General features: G+C 41.5%; 1 protein-coding gene across 7 annotated transcripts in view; it reads left to right on the plus strand.

Annotated features, from left to right (window-relative positions):
* Positions 1-468: 468 nt before the first annotated feature.
* LOC124859235 (vinculin-like) overlaps positions 469-23,653 on the plus strand; it is a 41,362-nt gene continuing 18,177 nt past the window's right edge. For 3 of the 7 annotated variants that reach the window (XM_047351895.1, XM_047351899.1, XM_047351900.1), the window contains exons 1-11: positions 469-835; positions 8,924-8,994; positions 11,645-11,795; positions 12,313-12,421; positions 16,223-16,345; positions 18,256-18,416; positions 18,626-18,628; positions 20,381-20,471; positions 20,574-20,721; positions 22,426-22,579; positions 22,723-22,898. In XM_047351895.1, the coding sequence (XP_047207851.1) occupies positions 668-835; positions 8,924-8,994; positions 11,645-11,795; positions 12,313-12,421; positions 16,223-16,345; positions 18,256-18,416; positions 18,626-18,628; positions 20,381-20,471; positions 20,574-20,721; positions 22,426-22,579; positions 22,723-22,898 (1,355 nt within the window). In that variant the 5' untranslated portion in view covers positions 469-667. The remainder of the gene's footprint in view (positions 836-8,923; positions 8,995-11,644; positions 11,796-12,312; positions 12,422-16,222; positions 16,346-18,255; positions 18,417-18,625; positions 18,629-20,380; positions 20,472-20,573; positions 20,722-22,425; positions 22,580-22,722; positions 22,899-23,653) is intronic. The other 4 variants (XM_047351896.1, XM_047351901.1, XM_047351897.1 and 1 more) reach the window with 3 other exon arrangements.

Here is a 23,653-nt window from a genome sequence, read left to right on the forward strand (position 1 = left end):
AAGCTGAATCCTTGGTCTTTATTTAGACCTGGACATTGAGGCCTGGAGACACGAACTCCTGACCTACCTTTTACTTAACACGGCTCAAATGTCAGATGGAGGTCTAAAGCTTGATAAAAGAACGAAACAGCCCCATTTACGTTTACATTATGAGCAGAGTTGCTGATTTGGTTCTTCTCCATGAGAGGCTGACCTTCTTGAGGCTGCAGGAATCACCTGCTCAGCGCAAAGCCTCACTGGCTGGAGGTGTTTCACCTGCAACCAGATCTTCTCTCATAACTTACAATTACAGTCTCTTCCATCAAGACTCATTAAGTTACCCCAATACTTTCCTTTTAGGGTGCACTGGCACACATGACGTAATTTAGGAAGAGAGCGTCAGTGCGCACCAAGCAGCCTGGCAGCTGTATTCCTTGGATCTGATTGGGCGGAGGGCGGTGATTCCTTCTGTCACGATTTGGGTCGCTCCCACCGGAGGACACCGACGCTCGAGTCCAGCTTTCAACGAGATAGTCAGGAGAGGAGGCAGGATTCCTCTAAAAAGGCCTGGGCTGTCAGCTCGGTGTCTATCTCCGAGGAGTAGAGAGAGAGGGAATAAAAGATCATCAGCGCTGGAGCTACCAGCTGCCTTTTTCCTCCATCGGGGCTGTGCTGAAAGTCGTTCACGATGCCGGTGTTTCACACCAAGACCATTGAGAGCATCCTGGAGCCGGTGGCCCAGCAGATCTCCCACCTGGTCATCATGCATGAGGAGGGGGAGGTGGACGGGAAAGCCATCCCGGACTTGTCGGTGCCGGTGGCCGCTGTGCAAGCGGCTGTCAGCAACCTTGTGCGGGTGAGTCCCGAGTTTTTAAAGGCAGGGCGTAAATCCTGTCTAAGCTTTGCATTTATCTCCCAAACTTCCAGCATTTCTGCAGACCAACTGGATCGATGAATGGGTCAGACAGGCGGCTTTATGTTTTACTCAATCAGTGTCATGAATCATAAGGAGAAGACACCATAAAACTGTCCTGGAGCTACAGTTGATTATTTTCTGTGGCTTCCAGAAATATGGCTTGGAAATCCCAACTTGGTCCTCACTCGCCATTAAAAAGACATACAACTGTCATGCACCAGCTGAGGCTCATGCTTGTATGTGTGTTAGTTTGACGGGCTTAGTTTTTGCTTTTCTTTCAGTGCAACATTAAATGTCAAACTTTGCACGGTTTTGTACAGAGAGCTGTCACGTTTTCAGTTGAGCTTGGAGTGAGAGGGGGGTGCGATTGGGGTCAGTATTAAAAAAAAAACAAAAAACAGTGGGACATTACTGATGCCCAGTGGCGGTTCGTTCATGAATGGTCCCCCTGGGCGAGCCCCTCCTTCTGCTCCATACAGTCAGTTTCAGTGTTCAAGTATTTTAGATTTTGAATTGGAGATTATTAACCCAGATTCTTAAAAAGATAGATAGATAGATAGATAGATAGATAGATAGATAGATAGATAGATAGATAGATAGATAGATAGATAGATAGATAGCCTTTTAAACTTGGACTGTGATTCAAATATTCCCCTTCCGACAAACTTAAAGACGCCCGATTATTGATCTAGTCTACTCGGAGGGACGGAGAGACCGCTCCGACCTCAAATTTGGGATATTTAACATGTTTGATTGTTTTGGCCCGATATTCTCGCATATGGGGTGTTTCCCGAGGACAAGCGAGCACGTGGGCTGTTGAATATGACGTTTAATGTGTGACGGAAACACGGAAGGGAATCCAAAATGGGGGAAAGCTCAATAAAATATAAGAACGGATAACAAATGGATAACGCCGTTTCCTGAGAAAAAAAACAAAACACAACAACTCACCTCCATATCATAGTGTAGCAAGTAGAGCCCCAGCTCGTGCTGTCTCCACTCCTTTAACCAACACCTTTTTCTTCTTTTCTCTGTTAAAATTACTCCACAAACTATCGCCATTAATTCTTCCTCGTCAATCATGTTTATTTACTCTGAACTCTCGTTTAATCTCGAGAGTTTTTGCAAGATTTCCCGTCTGACATCTGAATGTTCATCTGTTGTGTGTTGTGCTTGCTGTGTGGCTGTACACCAGACACTGTAGGACCAAACCCTTTATATCTACGATTTTTCTATCATCATGTGTGGGCTCTCTCAGGTTTTGAAAATCAAACGACAATTTTAAAATCTTCCCGTGTGACCCAGGCATTAGACTCCAGTCATTGTTAATTCACCAAAAACAGAGAGACTTTAGACTTGACTTAGACTCGCCCCTTAAAGACTCGAGGTTTGGGACTTGAGCGTCACGAACAAACTGTCTCCCATGTAATCAAGTGAAAGTAAGCCAGTTTGTAGAGATCATTTTAGTAAATGTCCCCTGAACAGTAACAGGAGAAATGTCACTTGTGCCACAAGAAGACATGTTTTGCTCTTTGAGCTTCAATAAACCTAGTCAAACTACCCAAGGATTTGAAGTCTCATGAAAAACTCAGCAATAATATTTACTTAATCTCATCTTGACTTTTTCTTTTATTTCATCTCTGACACAATTGAGTCACAATGGTCATTTTGAGTAGAAAGAGCCCAGCTTCAGTCAGATATTGATGCTTCCTGTGTGTGCACTGGCTGGAAAAAAATCTGTATGGGCCACATCATTAATGCTGATCTGGGTTGTTGTTATCGATGCAAGCTTCACTCACTCACTTGGTCACTCAGGAGAATTTGACAGCAGGCAGAAGTAAACACGCAGTCCCTAACACTATGAAAACAGGAAGAAATGTTATCAAAAGAAATCCTTTTAAAGGAAAAATCCTTTTATTCTTTCATGTTTTGGATATTTTAATGTGATAGTAGTTTAATTGGAGCCTGATTTCCTCTCTTAAAATAACCCTGTTACTTTTGATGTATCTCCACAACAGAAACGTATGCTAAAATATGTTGTGTTTCTTGTTTGTTACACACAGCAAATGAAATAGTTTGCCATACAGAGTTACTCAGTATGCTAAAAGACAATTAATGCCTGAATCTCATTATTTCTTGCTTTTCTGATGTAGGAAAGTAGTTAAAATATGAATTTGATCAATAGGTTGCAGGCTGAATTGGAGATAAAAAGTGAAGGTTTTTCCGAAGCAATACTATTAATCTTGATTGGGTTCTTGCTGTCTGCTGGCTATTAGACATGTTCTTCTTTTCACTCTGTTCTTGTGGGTCTACTTCAACCAGACAGCGAGCAGAAGGAGGTTAAAAGCCGCCTCAGGCTTGTCGCTGAGTATCAGATCATGGATATGAGAGCCTGCAAGGAGGAATCAGGGAGTTGCATGGAAAGCTGTCGGACACAGAAAACAGGATAGAGATTTACAGTACAAAGCAGAGTGATGAGGAAGTTATCACAAAAGAGAAAAATAAGGATGCACTTAAAAGTCTTAGCATTGAGAATTGTTGGTGTATTTTTAGAAAAAGGAAAGCTTTCAGACTACATATAGGCAGAGGAGAAAAAAGATGCATTTGGTGACAGATTTGCGGAAGTGAAGAAGTGGGTGACAAGAGAGCACAAACGCTGCTTGGGAATGCAGCTTGTGAAATATCCAGCACTCTGTTGCTGGGGGGATAAATTTATCTTGATGTAAAGAACACCAAAATCAAAAGTGAAGCTGTTTGGAGCACACATGCCTTATTTTAGAAGGATGATTCATTTCTAGGCTTGTGCAGGCTGCGTTAACATGGTACGCTATATAGAAATATAGCAAGATGCCACCATTGCCACAAGGGTCCCATTGCACACTGATACAGTTACAGTTAACCCCATCCTGGGTGGGCTGAGGATGATGGGATTGAAGGGGTGTTGCATGCACTTAAGAACTGGGCCACTAAGGCTCTTACAAGCACTCTAGGCAGTGTCACTCGAAACCCCTCTGAGGTTGTATGTGGACTGATGCAGATTCAGCTAAAGATGTGGGACATGCTACTTCTGCTGGTGCGTCTGTTTGAAAGTGCAGGCTTTTTGAGTGATCTGCTGATGACAGAGCTGGCTCAGTGATAGTAGTGTCTGCTCCTGAAGGAGTCAACATAGACTCTTTCAGGAGTGTGTCTTCAGGGGGGAGGGGAGAGGAGGAATAAATAGATTTAGCACCGAGTAAAGTAAGCACACACTTTACTGAACAGAGAGGGAGAGGATGTTTGAAAGAAGAAGGCCCGTCTACTAAAAAACACACTGATGACATGATGCATAAGGAGCTGAGGATGACACAGTAGAAGAAATGCCACAATTTTGCCAAACAGGCTCTCTCCAAGAAGGAAATTTAATTTCAATTAAACTGCCAGATCTCACCAAGAAAAGTGAAGTTTCTCTGTCTTATTTCTAGATCAGACCAAACTTCAAGATGTAGAAATTTAGATTTGTCATTTTGTTTTTTGGCACACAAAAGTCAGTCAGTCAGTCATTTTCTACCGCTTATTCCATAGTGGGTCGTGGGGGAGCTGGTGCCCATCTCCAGCAGTCTATGGGCAAGAGGCGGGGTACACCCTGGACAGGTCGCCAGTCCATCGCAGGGCAACATACAAACAACCACGCACACACACGCACACACACGTTTTTGACTTTATGCTGAACTGTGACATTTTTACTGTAAAGTTTGAGTATTTGATGTATTGGAAGAAAATGGCAGTTTCTTCTTTGTAATAAGATCAGATATTTGTGGCTTTAAAAGTCTAGCAAACCATCATTTTGAAGCAATAGCAGACACAATGACTTCTTATACACATTAGGCATAACATTATGACCACTGAGAGGTAAAATGAATAACACTGATTATTAGTGGGTGGGATATATTAGGCAGCAAGTAAAAATTGTGTCATTAAATTTGGTGTGTCAGACAAAGGAAAAAATGGCAAGAGTAGGGGTTTGAGCGAGTTCAACGAGGTCCAAATTGGGAATGCTAGATGACTGGGTCATAGCATCTCCAAAATGCAGCTCTTCTGTGGTGTTCCTGGTCTGCTGTGGTTTGTATCTATCGAAGGTGTTCTAAGAAAGGTGAGGGAACAGTCATAAAACAGCAACAGTCATGGGCAGCCAAAGTCCATTGTGAGAGCGAAGGCTGGCCCATGTGGTCCAACCCAACTGACTGGCTATTGTAGCTCAAATTGCTGCAGACGTTAATGCTGGTTCTGACAGAAAAAGAGTCAAAAAAGAGTGCATCACAGTTTGTTGCATGTAAGGCAAATAATCAAGGAATAGTCATGTTGCTCATGCTGGCCATAATGTTATGGCTAATCTGTACATATGAGAAAGGTCAAATGCAGGGTGAATAAGAACATGAATGACAGTCTACATTTTTTTTCTCTTCAAAGGTCCTTAAAGCACCCCCAGCGTTTTATTTTGGTTAAACATGCTTTTCGATGTCTTTTTTATTTTAACACTGAAGTTTTAATAAAGAAATAGACCTGGAAAAAGCAGAGTAATTTTTTACATAATAAATTTCATCTAGAGTGGAACATTTTATTTTGATTACAACAGCAATCCTAAGCAAAGGCCCAAAACCTCATCCATCTTTTATCTATAGTCACCTAATCCTTGTAGAGTTGTGGGGGCTGGTTTCGTATCTCCTGCAATAAATGGATGAGTTCAACACAGAAAAGACAACAATGCACGTACACATTCACACCCAAGGGCATCAAACCCACAACTTTCCAACTGCAGGACAACTACTCCTCCAATTGAGCAATAGTCTTTTATTATGAATGGTCATCTATGTTCAGACTTTCAGGTTTACCGTTATTAATGCATTTAAAAACTGTTTGATTTGATGCGTGGTTGAGGTGTGTAGAGGTGGCTGAATAAAAGTGTAACAGCAACAATTCTTCATTTACATCAAACCTCTAAAGATTTGTCATTAAGACCAATACATTAATGTGCATGGCTGTGTTTTGTTACAAATAATTAACAGTAGCAATTGTGTAATTTGAGATCGTAAGAAACTGTATTAAATTATGAGTCTCAGGTGAGACAAAGTGCAGTTTGAAGGCTGTGATCAATAGCTGTCAGTTTCCTGCTGCAGCAATCATTTCTTTTGAGGATGTACAAACCCCCCATACCCCCTGCTTCAGTGTCCTCTGAAAACCACTTTACTGCATTAATAATGCATTGCATAATCAATAACAAGTGTTGCTGCTTACAGGAAACAGTTTGCCTGGAGGACCCTTTTGGGTCGCCTACACATGTAGAACTGAATTCCTTAATGTTATATTTTGAACAAAGAAAGTCTCCATGTGAGCTGCAGGTCACAGGTCATTTTGACAGTTTCAGTTTGACGTTTTTGCAAACATATTGCAGTGTAAAATGTTTTTCAACTGATTATACAGCTTTATAACTTCAGAATATTGCCCAAAAGTAAGTCCGCTAGGCTTTAATGATAACATTTTAAGTCCACAGGTTGGTTTACACTTAGAATATAGCGTCCATTTCTTATGGGTTGTAAAACTGCCTTATTTTTTGTTCTTTCCACAAATCAGATTAGGTTGACTTTAAAGTTGCCTCACATTAACATATGTCTCCACAAGATGCTGCCTTCCTCCACATCCTCTCTTTCAAACTCTTTTCCAGCTCTTACACCACATTATTCTTTTAATGGACAGTTTCTGGAAAATTACTTATAAGTGATTCAGATGGAGAAGAAACATTAGTTTGTTTCTGTAAAATCTCTAATCATTCTCCTTCTAATGTAACGATTGTCATACAATAGTATTATGTATAGTATTGAATTGATAAGTATGAATTTGAGGGCAAGAAGGTTTTGCAATTCTGAAGTCTTTTAACCTCAATTCTATAACTACATTTTAGTGTGTGCTAATAGATTCTTACTCTTTAAATGTTTCCACATATTATGTCACAGCCAAAAACTCCAATTACTTTTTGCGATTTAATGTCAAAGACAAACACAGAGAAATTAATAAAGCATAAGGATAAAAGCATTGCATAAAAGAAACAAATGTTAAAATACAGATATTAAAGGGAAATTTAAATCTGACTTTAGACTGAAGTTTTAGATTTATATCCTATCGAAATCTAGCCTTACGTCTCACACAGGTCACTACGTGGTTTGTGCTTTACATTAGTGATTTATACACCAATAATATCATTTTAAAATCTGTTCTTTAACAAACAGGAAGCCAATGCTGTGATTTGAGAACTGACAGAAAAAAGTCAATGCAAAAAGTCTTACAAGAAATACTTTCCTAAAGTTTGCCACATGTGATGTAGAGAACACAGGAAAAGTGGAAGAAGATCCTCTGTGGAGATGAGATCTAAATGTAACCCTCTAGCATGCATGCAAAATGCTCTGTGTGGGGTGGAAACCTAACACTGCACATCACCTTAAATATACCGTCCTCTGGGTGAAACATGGCAGTGGCAGCATTATTCTGTGGGAAACAATTATCTTCCCCAGAGAAAGATAATCTGGTCAGAGTTAATGGGATGGAACCTAATACAGGGAAATCTGGTAGAGAAAACTGTTAGACTTGAGTCTGGAGTGGAGGTTCACATTCCATCAGGAAAACAACACTAAACATACTCCTAGAGCTACAATGGAATGGTTTGGTTGGCCCTGCCAAGGTCAACACCTAAATCCAATGGAGAGGTAATCTTTGGCATACTCCCTACCCAGTCTGACTGAGCTTGAACTATTTTGTAAAGATAAATTGGTAAAAATTATAGTAGATGTGCAAAACTGCTAGAAACATACCGCTAAGACTTGCAGCTGTAATAGCAGCTAGAGGTTGGTGTACAAGGTGTTGGGTCAGGGCTGAATGCAAATGCATGACATACTTTTCCGATCTTTATTTGTAAAATAAACTGTAAAAGCATGTTTCATTTTCCATCCGTTTTACCATTATGCGCTACTTTGTTTTGGTATATAAGATAAAATGCCAATAAAAACAAATTTAGTCTTATGAAGATGGAAATGGATGAAATTAGAGATTTCTCATGGTCATAAAATCAACCACCACTGAAGAGATACATTTCTTGATACATTGCTCAGACTAAAGTGTAAATTATAGCCATGAATAAAATGTGTGTGGTCAAAATAAGAAAATCTTGCACCTCATACCGACTGCGCAACCAGATTGCCTTCTCCTGAATCTCTGGAGCCAGAAAGTCTATTAACAACATTTCACTGAAGCAGCAGCAAGAAACTGATGTCATCATTTTGCTGTAATTGCATCTCAAATATGCTTTTGCTCATGTGTGTGTGTGTGTGTGTGTTAGTGAGAGAGCTTGTTATATCACATTTTTAAGGACTTTAAACCAGGATTCCGTTGGGATTCAGAATCTCTGTAGAGACTAAAATGTTGGATCACACAAATTTCTCTGGCTTTTTTAAAGCTATGAATGAGGTTTAGAATAATTTAAGCTGTGATTATGAAGTTTAGTGTAAAGGCTTTGCAAAGTGAGTGTTTGTCTGTATAAAGTAAGGGTTGTGTATGCTTGTGTCAGTGAAGGATGTCGTTTTGCAGCTATGAACGTCTTAAGAAGAAGCATCCAGTGTGTTGCTCTCTTCAAAGCAGCCGTAGCAACGTTACAATTTGTAAAATTACATAAAACTAGATTCTGACTATTATTTTTACCTGATTAAATAGTCAAGACAGTTGCTTTTGCGGCAATGTTCCCTAGAATCAGTGAAGTCACTTGATCTGAAAATTCTGCAGCTTAATATAAACAAGTTTTCCTGCTTTCATGCAGAGTAACAGACAGAAGAAATGAACAAGCTGCTTTCCCCCCCAGCTCATGAGAAATGATATGCATGCATGGTTGGAATAGGCGTGAATTGATACACACTCATTCACCCTTTCAGTCTATTAATAGTGCCCTTTAAAAACATTTCCTGTCTTGCTGCAGCCAATGATAATAAAATAAATTTGTTTGTGTTGCAGGTGGGGAAGGAAACAGTTCAAACCACAGAGGACCAGGTGATGAAGAGAGACATGCCTCCTGCTTTTATTAAGTAAGCCTGTTGCTGAACCAGTGCACATGTTGTGTAAAAATAAACAACTCTGCTGCTGTATCTCTGTCTGACAGGGACAAAATGTTGGAAATTATGCACTTTATCTCAGCACACAGAGAACTTGTTCAAATGAGGTTTCCAGGCGTTTTAATGTCAGGAAACCTGGCTCTGTTCCCAGCTACAACAAAGAGCCACTTCTGAGGCCGAGCCTGGTGCTTGTCCAGCCCCAGCATCCAGACCGCTTAGAGGCTGTTAGCTGTTTTCCAGCTCGGTTCCAAAGTGCTGACATATAAGCTCACGGTGCTCAGTGAGAGCTCCTGCTAACTGGTTCTGGGAATCAGTGTTTGATTGCTTCTTTGTGTAAATGTCACTGCTCCAGCTCCATGGTTCTCAACTATGGTATGAGTACCACTGGTGGTACTTGTGTTGCATTTAAAGAAATGCAGAACAAATTTTGGTATCAGCCATTTACGAGGTGAATGCAAAGGTATTTCATAACCAAAACCATAGGTTAAAGACACTTATATTTGCATCAAACGGAAACTACTTCAATGTGCTGCGGAAAACTCCCCCACCCCAGTTAACTGAAACGGATAAGAGTGAACCCAAACATTTTTCCTGCTACTTGTTTCCCTCTAAAGCCTGAACTTGGATTTAGAATAATACCAAAATCAAGTAAGCCAGACCCCAGTTTGAAGTCAGAAAACCACTGGTGTCTATGATAACTGCTGTGCTCAGTGACAAGCCAACTGCTATTAGCAATACAAGCTAATAATAGTTTTGTGTTTTATATTTTAAACACAAAAGTACCAGTATCAGAAGAGCAAATAAAGGGTTAATTGCTGCTGCTATCACTGTGATTTAAACAGGCAGCATGAATGCTGGATTCTAGGGTCAGGGTCAATATAAAAATTTAAATTTCCCACTTGGAAATTTCTGTATATTTCTTCGATTTGGAACTTGGAAATTTAGATTTTTGAGAAAAAACACAATTAAACGGCATCCTTCAACCAAACATCCAGTGTCAGACAATAAGAATGGTGCTGCGATTTTCTTTTTTTGTCCTTTTGAACAGACAAAAGACACTGAAACAGTAAAACTCCTGCTGTAGTTCTGTTTTTTAAATGCATGTTGATACTCTTGGTATGCTATAACGTATCTGACACATTAACAATTTCAAATATTTGCAGGTTCACAAAAATTATCCGGATCTCCAGCAGGTCGATTCTGTTGGTCTCACTTATACACGGACTACTGCACCATAAATCTGATTTGTGGCGCTTAGGAGCAGGGGCATGTGGGAATGCGAACCTGCCTAAATATAGATGAGCCATCAGCCATTGATACTCTGACCAATGGGGTTAGAATGAGGGGGGATTTAGCTTTATTTGAATCCTCATAAAATTCATCCCCTGTGGGTCAATCACTGACTCAAGGAATATTTAAAATTCGTGTTTAAAATTCAAGCCCACATTTCTTTCTTACAGTTGTCTCAAACTGAAGATAAAGTAAAGTTAATGGCATTGTAATTTGCACCTCTCTCACGTTTTTAGTCTGCTTCCAGGTTTGGCTCTCAAAACAAAGCAGACACACTCTGGACTATGTATCCAGTGAAAACAAAATTTTAAGGGGCATTTTATAATCTTGCTGAAGTCTCACTTTTCTACACATAATCAGCCTGTGATTTACTATGCTATAGCAAGGTAGGTTTCAAATTCTTTTTCTGAGGACATCTTACACACCATTCAAAGCCTAAATGTCCATCTGCAGTTTGTTTTCCCACAAAAACATGTTGTTTGGCAATAAAAAAAACTGTTACACAATCGTACAGCAGCTGTAATGGAACACTTTAGCTCAGACAAAATAGTCCTGGTGCAGTTAATAATCTTGTAAAAGAAAGCATTTTCTTGCTTGACAAACTTCTCGTACTCGTCGTCTTCCGCTTATCCGGGACCGGGTCGCGGACAAACTTTATGTTCACTAAATTGTGTTATGTACTCTTCCTTCAGCTTTGGCCAATTGTTTCAAAATCCTGGGTGAAAAGTGTTTCCAACCGAGAGACTGTTTTTGGTGGGTGAGGAGAGATCCCTCCTCCCTGCCCGTGGTTACTTCCATGGTGCTCACCTACAATTCCTGCACATATAACAAGTGCATCACAAGTGCTCACGTTATCTCTTTTCTCTCCAATAAGAGGCCACACACCAATTTAACATATTCTGCTTAAAGAGGTGTAACTTTTTTTTTGTCAAGAAGACTATTTGTTCTGTGACCAATGTGAGAGATTTCTGGATGGGGTCATTCTATACATTACGTCAGCGCTCGTATATGGAAGTGTATATCTGGTTTTGAGGATGTGACTCAAAAAGCGTTAAAGAGTTAATTTAAAACAAAATTGTTTTTATCAACTTCATGGAAACACAGATTGTGATTTATTTATTGCATACCTTTTTCAGATTTAGATTTTCAGATATTTTGCCTCTAAAATATGTATAACTAAATAAACATATATATATATATATATATATATATATATATATATATATATATATATATTATTTCCCTGAATATCACTTTACTTGGTGATTGCCTGGAGGTACTAGTCAATCCTTTTGTTGCAAAAAGATTTCCAAAGTCACCTGCATGATTTCAGGGTGGAGAACTCATGCTCGAAGCTCGTCCAGGCAGCTCAGATGCTTAAGGCAGATCCATACTCGGTTCCTGCCAGGGATTACCTGATCGATGGATCTAGAGGGATACTGTCTGGAACGTCCGACCTGCTACTTACCTTTGATGAAGCAGAGGTGTGTGTTTTCCTACTTGCACCAATATGCATTAGTGTCTTGATACTCACCATCCCATCAGAGCATGCTTTGGTCTCTTTCAGGGAATTAAAGCTTTATTTAGCAGCCACACAGAGGAAGGAAGAACTCTTGGAGCTGTAATGGAGGCTCAAATGCAGCTAGATCTAATCACAGAGATCAAATTACCTCCCTCTGTCATAACTCTGGATTTCTGAATGTGTGTGTTTGGGCATGTGTGTGATTGCATGATGGATCGATGGCAGCTCCCTAAGTGAAATCACATTGAGCACGTGATTAAGCTCAACATGTCTCATCACCAGCCTCATTTTCAGTAGAGCAGCTTTTCTCAGTCACAAGATGAAGATCACAAGACTCTAGACGCACACACAAAGACACCACAGAAACAACAGGAGGCAAAAAAAAGCTCACAGAATGAATGTAGTTGTTGTTGGAATGAAAGGAAGCACTTCTTCTTTTGTTCTTTGAGATCTCACCTGTTATTGCATTGTGTTTGCAGGTGCGTAAGATCATCCGTGTGTGTAAAGGCATCCTGGAGTATCTGACCGTAGCTGAGGTGGTGGAGACCATGGAGGACCTCATCACCTACACAAAAAACCTCGGACCAGGTCAGTAAAAATTACACAGCTTGACTACAGTGAGAAGATTCTATTAAAGCCAACTTATCTGAACAAATCAAAAAAAAATATTTACAGTGTCTTGCAAATGTGTTAATACCACTTGAACCTATTCATTTTTTCAAGTGAAAACCACAAACTTCAACGTATTTTATAAAAAATTTTTGCAACAGACCAACACAAAGTAATTTAATTTTTCAAAATAATTAAAAATAAAAGCTAAAAAGAATGGCTAATGGACCATGTTCTCCGCATCTATTGTCGATGCTGCTGCCCGTAGCTGCGGCCCTAAGGTCTGCGGTGCCTGTCGCAACGGCAATCCCCGAACCCGGTGGTGGACACCGGCAGTAAGGGACGCTGTCAAGCTGAAGAAGGAGTCCTATCAGCTGTGGTTGGCTTGTGGGACTCCTGAGGCGGCTGACGGGTACTGTGGAGCCAAGCGTGCCGCGGCCCTGGCGGTGGCAGAGGCACAAACTTGGACCTGGGAGGAGTTCGGTGAGGCCATGGAGAAGGACTACCGGTTGGCCCCGAAGCGATTCTGGAACCGTCCGGCGCCTCAGGAGGGGGAAGCAGTGCTTTGCCAACACTGTTTACAGTGGGGGTGGGGAGCTGCTGACCTCGACTGAGGACATTATCGGCCGGTGGAAGGAATACTTGGAGGATCTCCTCAATCCTGCCATCACGTATTCCCTGGTGGAAACAGAGGCTGGGGACTCGGGGTTAGACTCTTTCATCACCCAGGCTGAAGTCACCGAGGTGGTTAAAAAGCTCCGTGGTGGCAGGGCTTCGGGGTTGGATGAGATCCGCCCTGAGTACCTCAAGTCTTTGGATGTTGTAGGGCTGTCATGGTTGACATGCCTCTTCAACATTGCGTGGCGGACGGGGACAGTGCCTTTGGATTGGCAGACTGGGGTGGTGGTCCCCCTACATAAGAAGGGTGACCGGAGGGTGTGTTCCAACTACAGGGGGATCACACTCCTCAGCCTCCCTGGTAAGGCCTACACCAGGGTATTGGAGAGGAGAGTCCGGCCGATAGTCGAACCCCGGCTTCAGGAGGAGCAGTGTGGTTTTCGTCCCGGCCGTGGAACACTGGACCAGCTCTATACCCTCTACAGGCTACTCGAGGGTTCATGGGAGTTTACCCAACCGGTCCACATGTGTTTTGTGGACCTGGAGAAAGCATTCGACTGTGTCCCTCGTGATGCCCTGTGGGGGGTGCTCCAGGAGTATGGAATCGGGGGCCCTTTACTAGGGGCCATCCGATCTCTGTACAAGCGGAGCAGGAGTTTGGTTCGTATTGCCGGCACTAAGTCAGACCTGTTCCCGGTGCATGTTGGACTCCGGCAGGGCTGCCCTTTGTCACCGATCCTGTTCAGGATTTCTAGGCGCAGCCAAGGGCCGGAGGGGGTCTGGTTAGGGGACAACAGGATTTAGTCTCTTCTTTTTGCAGATAACGTGGTCCTGCTGGCCCCCTCTAGCCAAGACCTACAGCATGCACTGGGGCGGTTCAAGGCCGAGTGTGAAGCAGCTGGGATGAAGATCAGCTCCTCCGAGGCCATGGTTCTCGACCGGAAAAGGGTGGTTTGTCCTCTTCAGGTTGGAGGGGAGTTCCTGCCTCAAGTGGAGGAGTTTAAGTATCTCGGGGTCTTGTTCATGAGTGAGGGAAGAATGGAGCGGGAGATAGACAGACGGATCGGTGCGGCTGCCACAATAATGGGGGCACTGTGCCGGTCCGTTGTGGTGAAGAGAGAGCTGGCCGAAAAGCGAAGTTCTCGATTTATTGGTCGGTCTACGTTCCTACCCTCACCTATGGCCATGAACTTTGGGTCATGACCGAAAGAACGAGATCCCGGATACAAGCGGCGGAAATGAGCTTCCTCCGTAGGGTGGCCGGGCACTCCCTTAGAGATAGGGTGAGGAGCTCGGCCATCCGGGAGGGGCTCGGAGTAGAGCCGCTGCTCCTCCACATCGAGAGGAGCCAGTTGAGGTGGCTCGGGCATCTATACCGGATGCCTCCTGGACGCCTTCCTCGGGAGGTGTTCCAGGCACGTCCCACTGGGAGGAGGCCCAGGGGATGGCCCAGGACACGCTGGAGGGACTATGTCTCTCAGCTGGCCTGGGAATGCCTTGGGCTCCCCCCGGAGGAGCTGGAGGAGGTGTCTGGGGAGAGGGACTCTGGAGGACCTGCAGAGATCCACAGCTCAGGTGGGAGAATCTGTTGACACAACAACTATTATTTGTGAACTCCAAAAATTGGATCTTTATGATAGAGTGGCAAGAAGAAAACCATTTTTCAAAGAAAGCCATATGAAGTCTCCTTTAAAGTATTATCGCAAGTTGGGACGACAGCAAACATGTGGAAAAAGGCGCTCTGGTGAAATGAGAGCAAAGTTTTACTTAAACCACGTGTGGTAGAAAACACAGCACATCACCCTGAACACACAACCCCCCAATGAAGCAAGGTAGTGGCACCATTATGCTGTGAGGTTGCAGGGACAGGGAAGCTAGATAAGACTTGATGTAAAGATGAATGAAGCTAACTAAGGGCAATCCTGAAAGAAAGCATTTAGAGGAGCATACAACCTGAACTACAATGGAAAGATTCAGATGAAAGCAAATTCTTAAGTTAGACTGACCCAGTCAAAGTCCAGAACTAAATCCAGTTGACAATCTGTGGCAAGACTGATGTTCATGGGCATTCTCTGTCCAATTTGGCTGAGTTTGAGGTATTTTGCAAAGATGAATGAGCCATATTATCCCCCCCTACATGTGTAAAGCTGGTAGACATACCCCCAAAAACCTGCAGCTGTAATGACAACAAAAGGTGGTTCTAACAAATTATTGACTCAGGAGAGCTGAATACAAAAGGCAAGCTACTCTTTAGATTTATTTTTGTGAAACATTTTTTAAATGCTGTATCCTTAACCTCCAATTCACAATTATCCACTGCTCTCTGTTGGTCTGTCACATAAAATCACAACCTTTGAATATTAATGTTCAAGGGGTTTTAATACTTTTGCAAGTCATTGTATTCTGATAAGCAATTTTTAAATGACATTTTGGAGCAAAGTGCAAACAATTGTCCTGCATCTTATTTTATTTAATAGTGAACCATAAATCTTGCAAACTTAGGGTGAAGGTCAGGAAATACAGTCATAAAATCAGCAATTGTATGTTATCTATGAACAAGGATAATTCTTTACTTGAGACATGTATGATTACTCAACCATTAAAAATTACTTAGTAATTTACTACAAACAAGTTTATTAAACTGTTACATTAAGGACAAAGCTAAAATTATTTAGAATACAAAATTAAGTTGAAATATATTTAAAGTGTTTTTTAGGAGAGCAAAATGAAACAATTAACCTTTGCTTCTTATTTGGGTCAAAGATCCATTTGTTAGGACCTAGAAACCTAATTAACCACGGACTCCTCTGACATCAAGATACTTTTAGTGAGTCTTTCCACTGGCAGGAGGATCATAAACAGACCATTTATCATAAGAGGCATCGGGTTAATTACATTTTCAGAACGCTGTGACTTAATAAGCTGGAGAAACTCTGATGCTAAGGCTTCCTCACACTCCACTGATTCAGACATTGTTCAAGCTCAGTGGTTCATGAAGGAACAGTGTTTGAATGTGTCGATTAATCAGTGTATCAGCTGGGTCAAATTCAAAGTAAAAAACATTTACTGCAGCCTACCCACAGGAGAGATTGAGTCTAAGTAACCTTAAAATGTCATTGAAAATCATTTTGCCCTTCTTTCTTCTCTGTTCTGTTTCACCAGGTATGACCAAGATGTCAAAGATGATTGAGGAGCGGCAGCAGGAGCTGACCCACCAAGAACACAGACAGATGCTTGTCAGATCCATGAACACCATCAAGGAGCTGCTGCCCGTTCTCATCTCAGGTGCATACGGGTGAACTTGTGTGGGCTGAGCATCCAGCGGTTGCGTTAGTAACACTGGTAATTACAGTCATTAGGTGCTTGGGATGTGGGTCTGACGATGCACCACCCACATCAGCTACAGTGTATATAAATATATATATATTGAAAATAGGATGTATTACAGCTTTTACACTAGGGATGAAATAGGTCAAGTGATATAGTATGGAACACAGGCATCAAATAATATTTTTATACAAAGACATCAAAAAGTTGTTGAAAAATGTCATTTTTAGCTGTATCTTTATTTTTAATAGTTTTACAGAGACTTTTGCATAATTGTTACTTGTTTTCTGCTGCTCTTTTTCCAGAGTGGAATGATCATACTACGTACATCTTAAATTGACTTCAAAAAAGAAGAGTAGAGTGCACAAGTTTAAATTCTAATATTACATGTTCCTTAGCAAGTTGCACCTCAACCACATGGTAACCAACAAACACACGACATAATTCTGGCTAAATATTCACCCACTGATAGTTTATTCAAATTTGTTGATTTCTACCAGCTCCTCTTTTCAAACGTAGTCCACATATTTTTGTATAGGATTAATATTACCCTGTTTTATCTAATCTATAACCAATTTTGACTCGTGTTTGGGATCATTGTGGTGTTGGAACAACTAATTTTGACCAACTTTTAAACATCTAATCCAAATGGTTTTTTCAGAGGAAACTGGTTAAAATGATCAGGAACAGTTTATGAACCACCAAAGCTCAAGCCAGCCATCACCTGCCACAAACACAAGTGATGCTGTCCACAGTAAAACAAGATCTACATCATCATGGATTGAAAGTGTACTGATCAAGATAGAGGCCCCTGGTCCAAAATCGTTTAAGCTTGACTGAAATGTACGGATGCCCACATGGACAAGTTAAATTACTTCTGGAGAAGGTTTATATTCAGATGGCAGGAACCTGAGCTATTTGGACAGAGGACAAGAGGTATGTTTGGAAGAGTCAGCCTTTCACACTAAAGAACTCTGTACCTACTAAATGCATGGTGGTGGTAGCATCGTGCTGAGGAGCTGATGGTGGTGGTGCATTGCACAAAGGGGAAAGGACTACCTGCATATTTTTCAACTTCACCTCAAATCAGCAACTAGAGAGCTGAGATTTTTCTCCGTTTGGTGTTCCAACAGGACAGTAGTCCCAACCACACATCTTTATTTGGTTTGGAATGGATAAAGCAGTCCAGGACTGCATGGTGGCACAGTTGGTAGCTCTGCTGCCTTGCAGCAACAATGTTCTGGGTTCCAAATCCCAGGCTGGGGCTATTCTACATGAAGTTTGATGCTCTCCCATTGCGTGCTTGGATAACACCGGGTACTCCGGCCTCCTTCTACAATCGAAAACATGCATGTTAAGTTCATTGGTCTCTCTGAATTCCTCTTAGTGTGTGCATGCACTGTGATTGACGGGTGACCTGTCCAGAGTGTACCAAGCCTCTTGCCAATGACTAGTAGAGATGGGCAACAAACCATGCATAACTTGCTTTATTCAGCTTTTGGAAACCATCAATAAATAAAGTTTGCCAAAATGTGACTTTGAAATCTGATGTTGCTGTGGAACTCCCAACGTACAGAAACCACGCTTTATAACTTTATACTGTATATCTGGGGAAAATGGTTTCTGCACACCTTTGGACCAACGTACCCAATAGTTTTCCAGTGCATCTAATCTTAAACTTTAATTCTTTGGGTCAAAATCAAATATGTTCTCAATTGACGTAGGCTAATATTGATTCTGCATAAGCGCTTACCTAATGATTGGGAAAAAATGTTTTCTTTGAGGAATTTATAAAGAAAGAGCTAATTTAATTGACAATTTATTCATCCATAACATTCATTTGGGAATAACTGTAATTTCGTCTTCAGCAATAAAGATTTTTGTCGCAACCAAGAGCAGCCGAGGAGCGGGCATTGAGGAAGCCGAGAAGAACAGAAGGTTTACCTTTGAAAAGATGAGCACTGAAATCAACGAGATCATCAGAGTCTTACAGCTCACAACGTGGGACGAAGACGCCTGGGCGAACAAGGTAAAATCTGTTTGGCACAAGAGTTTTCCTAATTTTATACGCTAAAACCATTGACACAAAGTCAAATTGTAGACAAACACTCTCCCACTGAGGTGCATCTCTTTTACTTTCTATCTTCATTTTTGTTTTTGCTTGCTAGTTTAACTCCTGGTTTTTCTTTTTTCCTTTTCTTTCTTTACCTTCCTCCTTCATTCTTTTCCTCCCTGTAGAAGGTAAGCCTGTTTCTTTCCCCCTTTGTGGCTTCTACCATGCAAGCTTGTGGGTGTGTGTGAGTTTCTAAGTGTCTGATTGAAACAGAATTGTGTCCTCATGCTCACATTCTGCATATATGTAATTCAGGTATTCAAAAACAAGTGTGTCCTGTGTTTATGTCAACTTATAAGCAGATGTGGTGATGTAGAGTACTTCATCACTGCAGTAAATGGTTTTATGTGCATCTGTTTGTTCCTAGATGTCCATTTCAGTAGAATGGCCACGAAACAGATGACAGTTTTTTACTCATATTTGCAACAGCTGCTCATTGTGTGATTGAGCTGCCAGTAGAATCAGTAACTGTGCAGAAATGATGTTCAGAGCATCAAGAGAAAGAGTTTGTAGCCACTAATAGTAAAATTCAGATCGGTTTGACTCGTCCAACCTGTAAACCCTGCATGTTTTTCTGCACACCGCCTCCTCAGACAATGGTCTGTCTGTCTCTGTCTGTCTGTCTCTGTCTGTCTGTCTGTCTGTCTGTCTGTCTGTCTGTCTGTCTGTCTGTCTGTCTGTCTGTCTGTCTGTCTGTGTATAGTGTGGGAATACTGCATACTCAGTGATAAGCACTTACTGTCAGTGTGGAAGGGGAAAGCGCTGGTAAACGATGACAGCCATCCTCATGCCAGGTCATGAATTATAGAATTGAGCTGGTTGGTGTCCAGACACATCCATAATAGATGGCCTTTATTGAACTGTTCCACTTAAGCGTTTCATTCTCCTCCCAGCTGGAAGAAACTTTTCGCTTTCCTCATGGAAAGCAGTCAAAGAGTGATTTCTTTGTGTATGTGAGGTGGTTGAACTCAGTTATGTTTCCTTTTCTTATTCAGTGCTTCTTTTCAGTGAAATGTTTGTTGGTTTTTACATTTTAACTGACAACAATCAACTAATTATAACATAATTACATTTTTAGAAGCCTTTTTTCCAAAATATCTGGTAATATTTGTTTTACATGATATTATGTAATAAAATCTCAACTGTCAAAAGCAGCGTCACAGGCAGCTCTTAAATTAATGGCGATCTGGGCGAGTCTGTCCTTCTGCCGCCCTCACCTTCAAAGCACCTAAAAGCTAAACGTCAAATAGATTTGTCTGATATTAGGTATTTTGCTTTTTAGATAAGGACTGTTTAATGGTTAAAAGTTGCCAGACTGATGGAGTCCCTCCTTAATTTACCAAATCATGGCGGCCTTGTCTTGTCTTTCTTGTAACCAAGGGAAAAGTGTCATATCCTTGTTTCAGGCATCTGTCCAATGCACAGCAACGGGTGGGTGAGGGTCAGCACTACAGTAGTCTATACGACATACAGCCAGAAAAAAATTGTAACTCTGGCTTTTTTTGTAACGCTCTAATGAGAGGACTATAATGCATTGGATCGCTATGGTGTAACATTTAGTGGTTTCAAAACCTGTCTGTTTAAAACCTTAAACCTTGGTACCAGAAACTGGGCCATACCTGGTATGGACTCAAACTCTCAGTTGGATTTTTTTTCTTATAAGTCCAAATATCAACAGGTCATACTGTAGCTGCTGAAATAGTCTTGTATACACTATCCTACATCAACTCTCACATATTCTCACATATACTTATTTATGCTGTTTCCACAACAATACAAAAAGCACTAATTAAAACCAAACTCCTGGTTTATATGATACAAGAACATAACAAGTTTGTTTTAAAATAACTGTTGTTCTGAAAAAGCTCTCTCTCTTTCAGGACATGGAATCCTTGAAGAGATCTCTGGCTTTGATCGAATCAAAGATGGCGCAGGCCAAAAGCTGGCTCAAAGACCCGCAGGGACAGCCAGGTAGCACTGGATTCAGATTTTACATCTACAAGCCTTCAGCTAAAACACATTTGTGTCATTTAACATGTCTGTGTCTGTTCTGTGGCACAATGTTCTTGTCAGGAGACCCTGGTGAGGTGGCTCTGCGTGTCATTTTGGATGAAGCTGGTAAGGTAGGAGAGCTTTGTGCTGGGAAGGAGAGGAAAGACATACTGGCGACCACAAAGGCTCTGGGGCAGATGACTGATCAGATTGGAGATCTGCGTGTCAGGTAGTGTGTTTGTGCATACAGGTCCTTCTCAAAATATTAGCATATTGTGATAAAGTTCATTATTTTCCATAATGTCATGATGAAAATTTAACATTCATATATTTTAGATTCATTGCACACTAACTGAAATATTTCAGGTCTTTTATTGTCTTAACACGGATGATTTTGGCATACAGCTCATGAAAACCCAAAATTCCTATCTCACAAAATTAGCATATCATTAAAAGGGTCTCTAAACGAGCTATGAACCTAATCATCTGAATCAATGAGTTAACTCTAAACACCTGCAAAAGATTCCTGAGGCCTTTAAAACTCCCAACCTGGTTCATCACTCAAAACCCCAATCATGGGTAAGACTGCCGACCTGACTGCTGTCCAGAAGGCCACTATTGACACCCTCAAGCAAGAGGGTAAGACACAGAAAGAAATTTCTGAACGAATAGGCTGTTCCCAGAGTGCTGTATCAAGGCACCTCAGTGGGAAATCTGTGGGAAGGAAAAAGTGTGGCAGAAAACGCTGCACAACGAGAAGAGGTGACTGGACCCTGAGGAAGATTGTGGAGAAGGGCCGATTCCAGACCTTGGGGGACCTGCGGAAGCAGTGGACTGAGTCTAGAGTAGAAACATCCAGAGCCACCGTGCACAGGCGTGTGCAGGAAATGGGCTACAGGTGCCGCATTCCCCAGGTCAAGCCACTTTTGAACCAGAAACAGCGGCAGAAGCGCCGGACCCGGGCTACAGAGAAGCAGCACTGGACTGTTGCTCAGTGGTCCAAAGTACTTTTTTCGAATGAAAGCAAATTCTGCATGTCATTCGGAAATCAAGGTGCCAGAGTCTGGAGGAAGACTGGGGAGAAGGAAATGCCAAAATGCCAAAGTCCAGTGTCAAGTACCCACAGTCAGTGATGGTTTGGGGTGACGTGTCAGCTGCTGGTGTTGGTCCACTGTGTTTTATCAAGGGCAGGGTCAATGCAGCTAGTTATCAGGAGATTTTGGAGCACTTCATGCTTCCATCTGCTGAAAAGCTTTATGGAGATGAAGATTTCATTTTTCAGCACAACCTGGCACCTGCTCACAGTGCCAAAACCACTGGTAAATGGTTTACTGACCATGGTATCACTGTGCTCAATTGGCCTGCCAACTCTCCTGACCTGAACCTCATAGAGAATCTGTGAGATATTGTGAAGAGAACGTTGAGAGACTCAAGACCCAACACTCTGGATGAGCTAATGACCGCTATCGAAGCATCCTGGGGCTCCATAAGACCTCAGCAGTGCCACAGGCTGATTGCCTCCATGTCACGCCGCATTGAAGCAGTCATTTCTGCAAAAGGATTCCCGACCAAGTATTGAGTGCATAACAGTACATGATTATTTGAAGGTTGACGTTTTTTGTATTAAAAACACTTTTCTTTTATTGGTCGGATGAAATATGCTAATTTTGTGAGATAGGAATTTTGGGTTTTCATGAGCTGTATGCCAAAATCATCCATATTAAGACAATAAAAGACCTGAAATATTTCAGTTAGTGTGCAATGAATCTAAAATATATGAATGTTAAATTTTCATCATGACATTATGGAAAATAATGAACTTTATCACAATATGCTAATATTTTGAGAAGGACCTGTACTTCCTCTATTCTGCTTTTTCAGTTGTATACTGTTATCTCATGCTTCAGTTGGCTGTGTTTGTGGATTTTGACAGAGGCCAGGGACAGACTCCAGGGTGCATGCAGCGTGCAGGCCAATGCTTACAGGGCTTAGATCTGCTCTTTGGCAAAGTGGACAGTTCTGCTCGCAAACTGGAGGCTCTAATCAATGCCAAGCAGGCCATCGCCAGGAGGCTGGATGCTGCACAGGTCAGATAAACAAATATTCAACTTACTGGAACTTCTTTTTTATTCAATTAAAAACTAAAAAACTTCTTATCATTGAAAGATTTTTAAGATTGTACTATTTTCTATATGTTTCATCAGATTATGTGACACCCTTGTTTTTTCAGGCATGGTTGGCTGATCCTAATGGTGGTCCGGAGGGAGAGGAGAACATCCGAGCGCTTCTAGCAGAGGCCAAGCGCATCGCAGATCTCTGTGAAGACCCTAAGGAGAGGGATGACATCCTGCGCTCCATAAACGAGATAGCAGGACTCACAGCCCGACTCGTAGAGCTGCGGAAACAGTATGCTTTCCTCTGACTCGTTCTTAAACAGTAATTGAGGATGAATATTTAATTCTTAGGCCCTTTTCTTCCAGACCGAGACTGCAACCTCATGCCACCAACATGTGGCCTTTTTTGTCCACTTGGAAAATGTGTTGTTGCTTGTCAACCATGACCAATCCCTCCTGCATTAAGGTTTCTCAGAGTTTAAATGTGGTGAAATGGAGTCGCGGTGTCACAAGAAGGAGAACACTGGGTAGAATTTAAAGGGAAATACCACTTATAAAAAGAGCTGTTTACTCTAATTCTTTAGAAACGTATGTGTAAAGTGCACATATATATTTGTATTGCACCAAAATACAGTTGGTTGCAAAGGTTTTCACATCCCTTTAATATTAAAATCCTTTTTTACGTTACAACCACAAACATGTGTATTTAATGAGAGTTTATGTTATAGACCAACACAAAGTAGTGCATAATTGTGAAATGACAGGATAAAGATTTCCAAAAATTTAACAAAAAATAATCTGAAAAATGTGGTGTGCATTTATATTCATCCTCTTTTAATCTGATACCCCTCAATAAAATCAAGTAAAGCTGATTGCCTTCAGAACTGACCTATCAGTAGATAGTTGAGGCGTGTGTAATTTAATCTCAGTATAAATATAACTGTTCTGTGACGGGCTCAGATTAGAGCCCTGAATGAGGCTATTTTTTAATCCTGGTCCCACCTAATATTTTCAACCCATTCTGCCTGTCCCCACCTCTTTGATGCA

This window comes from Girardinichthys multiradiatus, chromosome 22 (assembly GCF_021462225.1).
Source record: "Girardinichthys multiradiatus isolate DD_20200921_A chromosome 22, DD_fGirMul_XY1, whole genome shotgun sequence".
In the NCBI taxonomy this organism is placed as follows: domain Eukaryota; kingdom Metazoa; phylum Chordata; class Actinopteri; order Cyprinodontiformes; family Goodeidae; genus Girardinichthys; species Girardinichthys multiradiatus.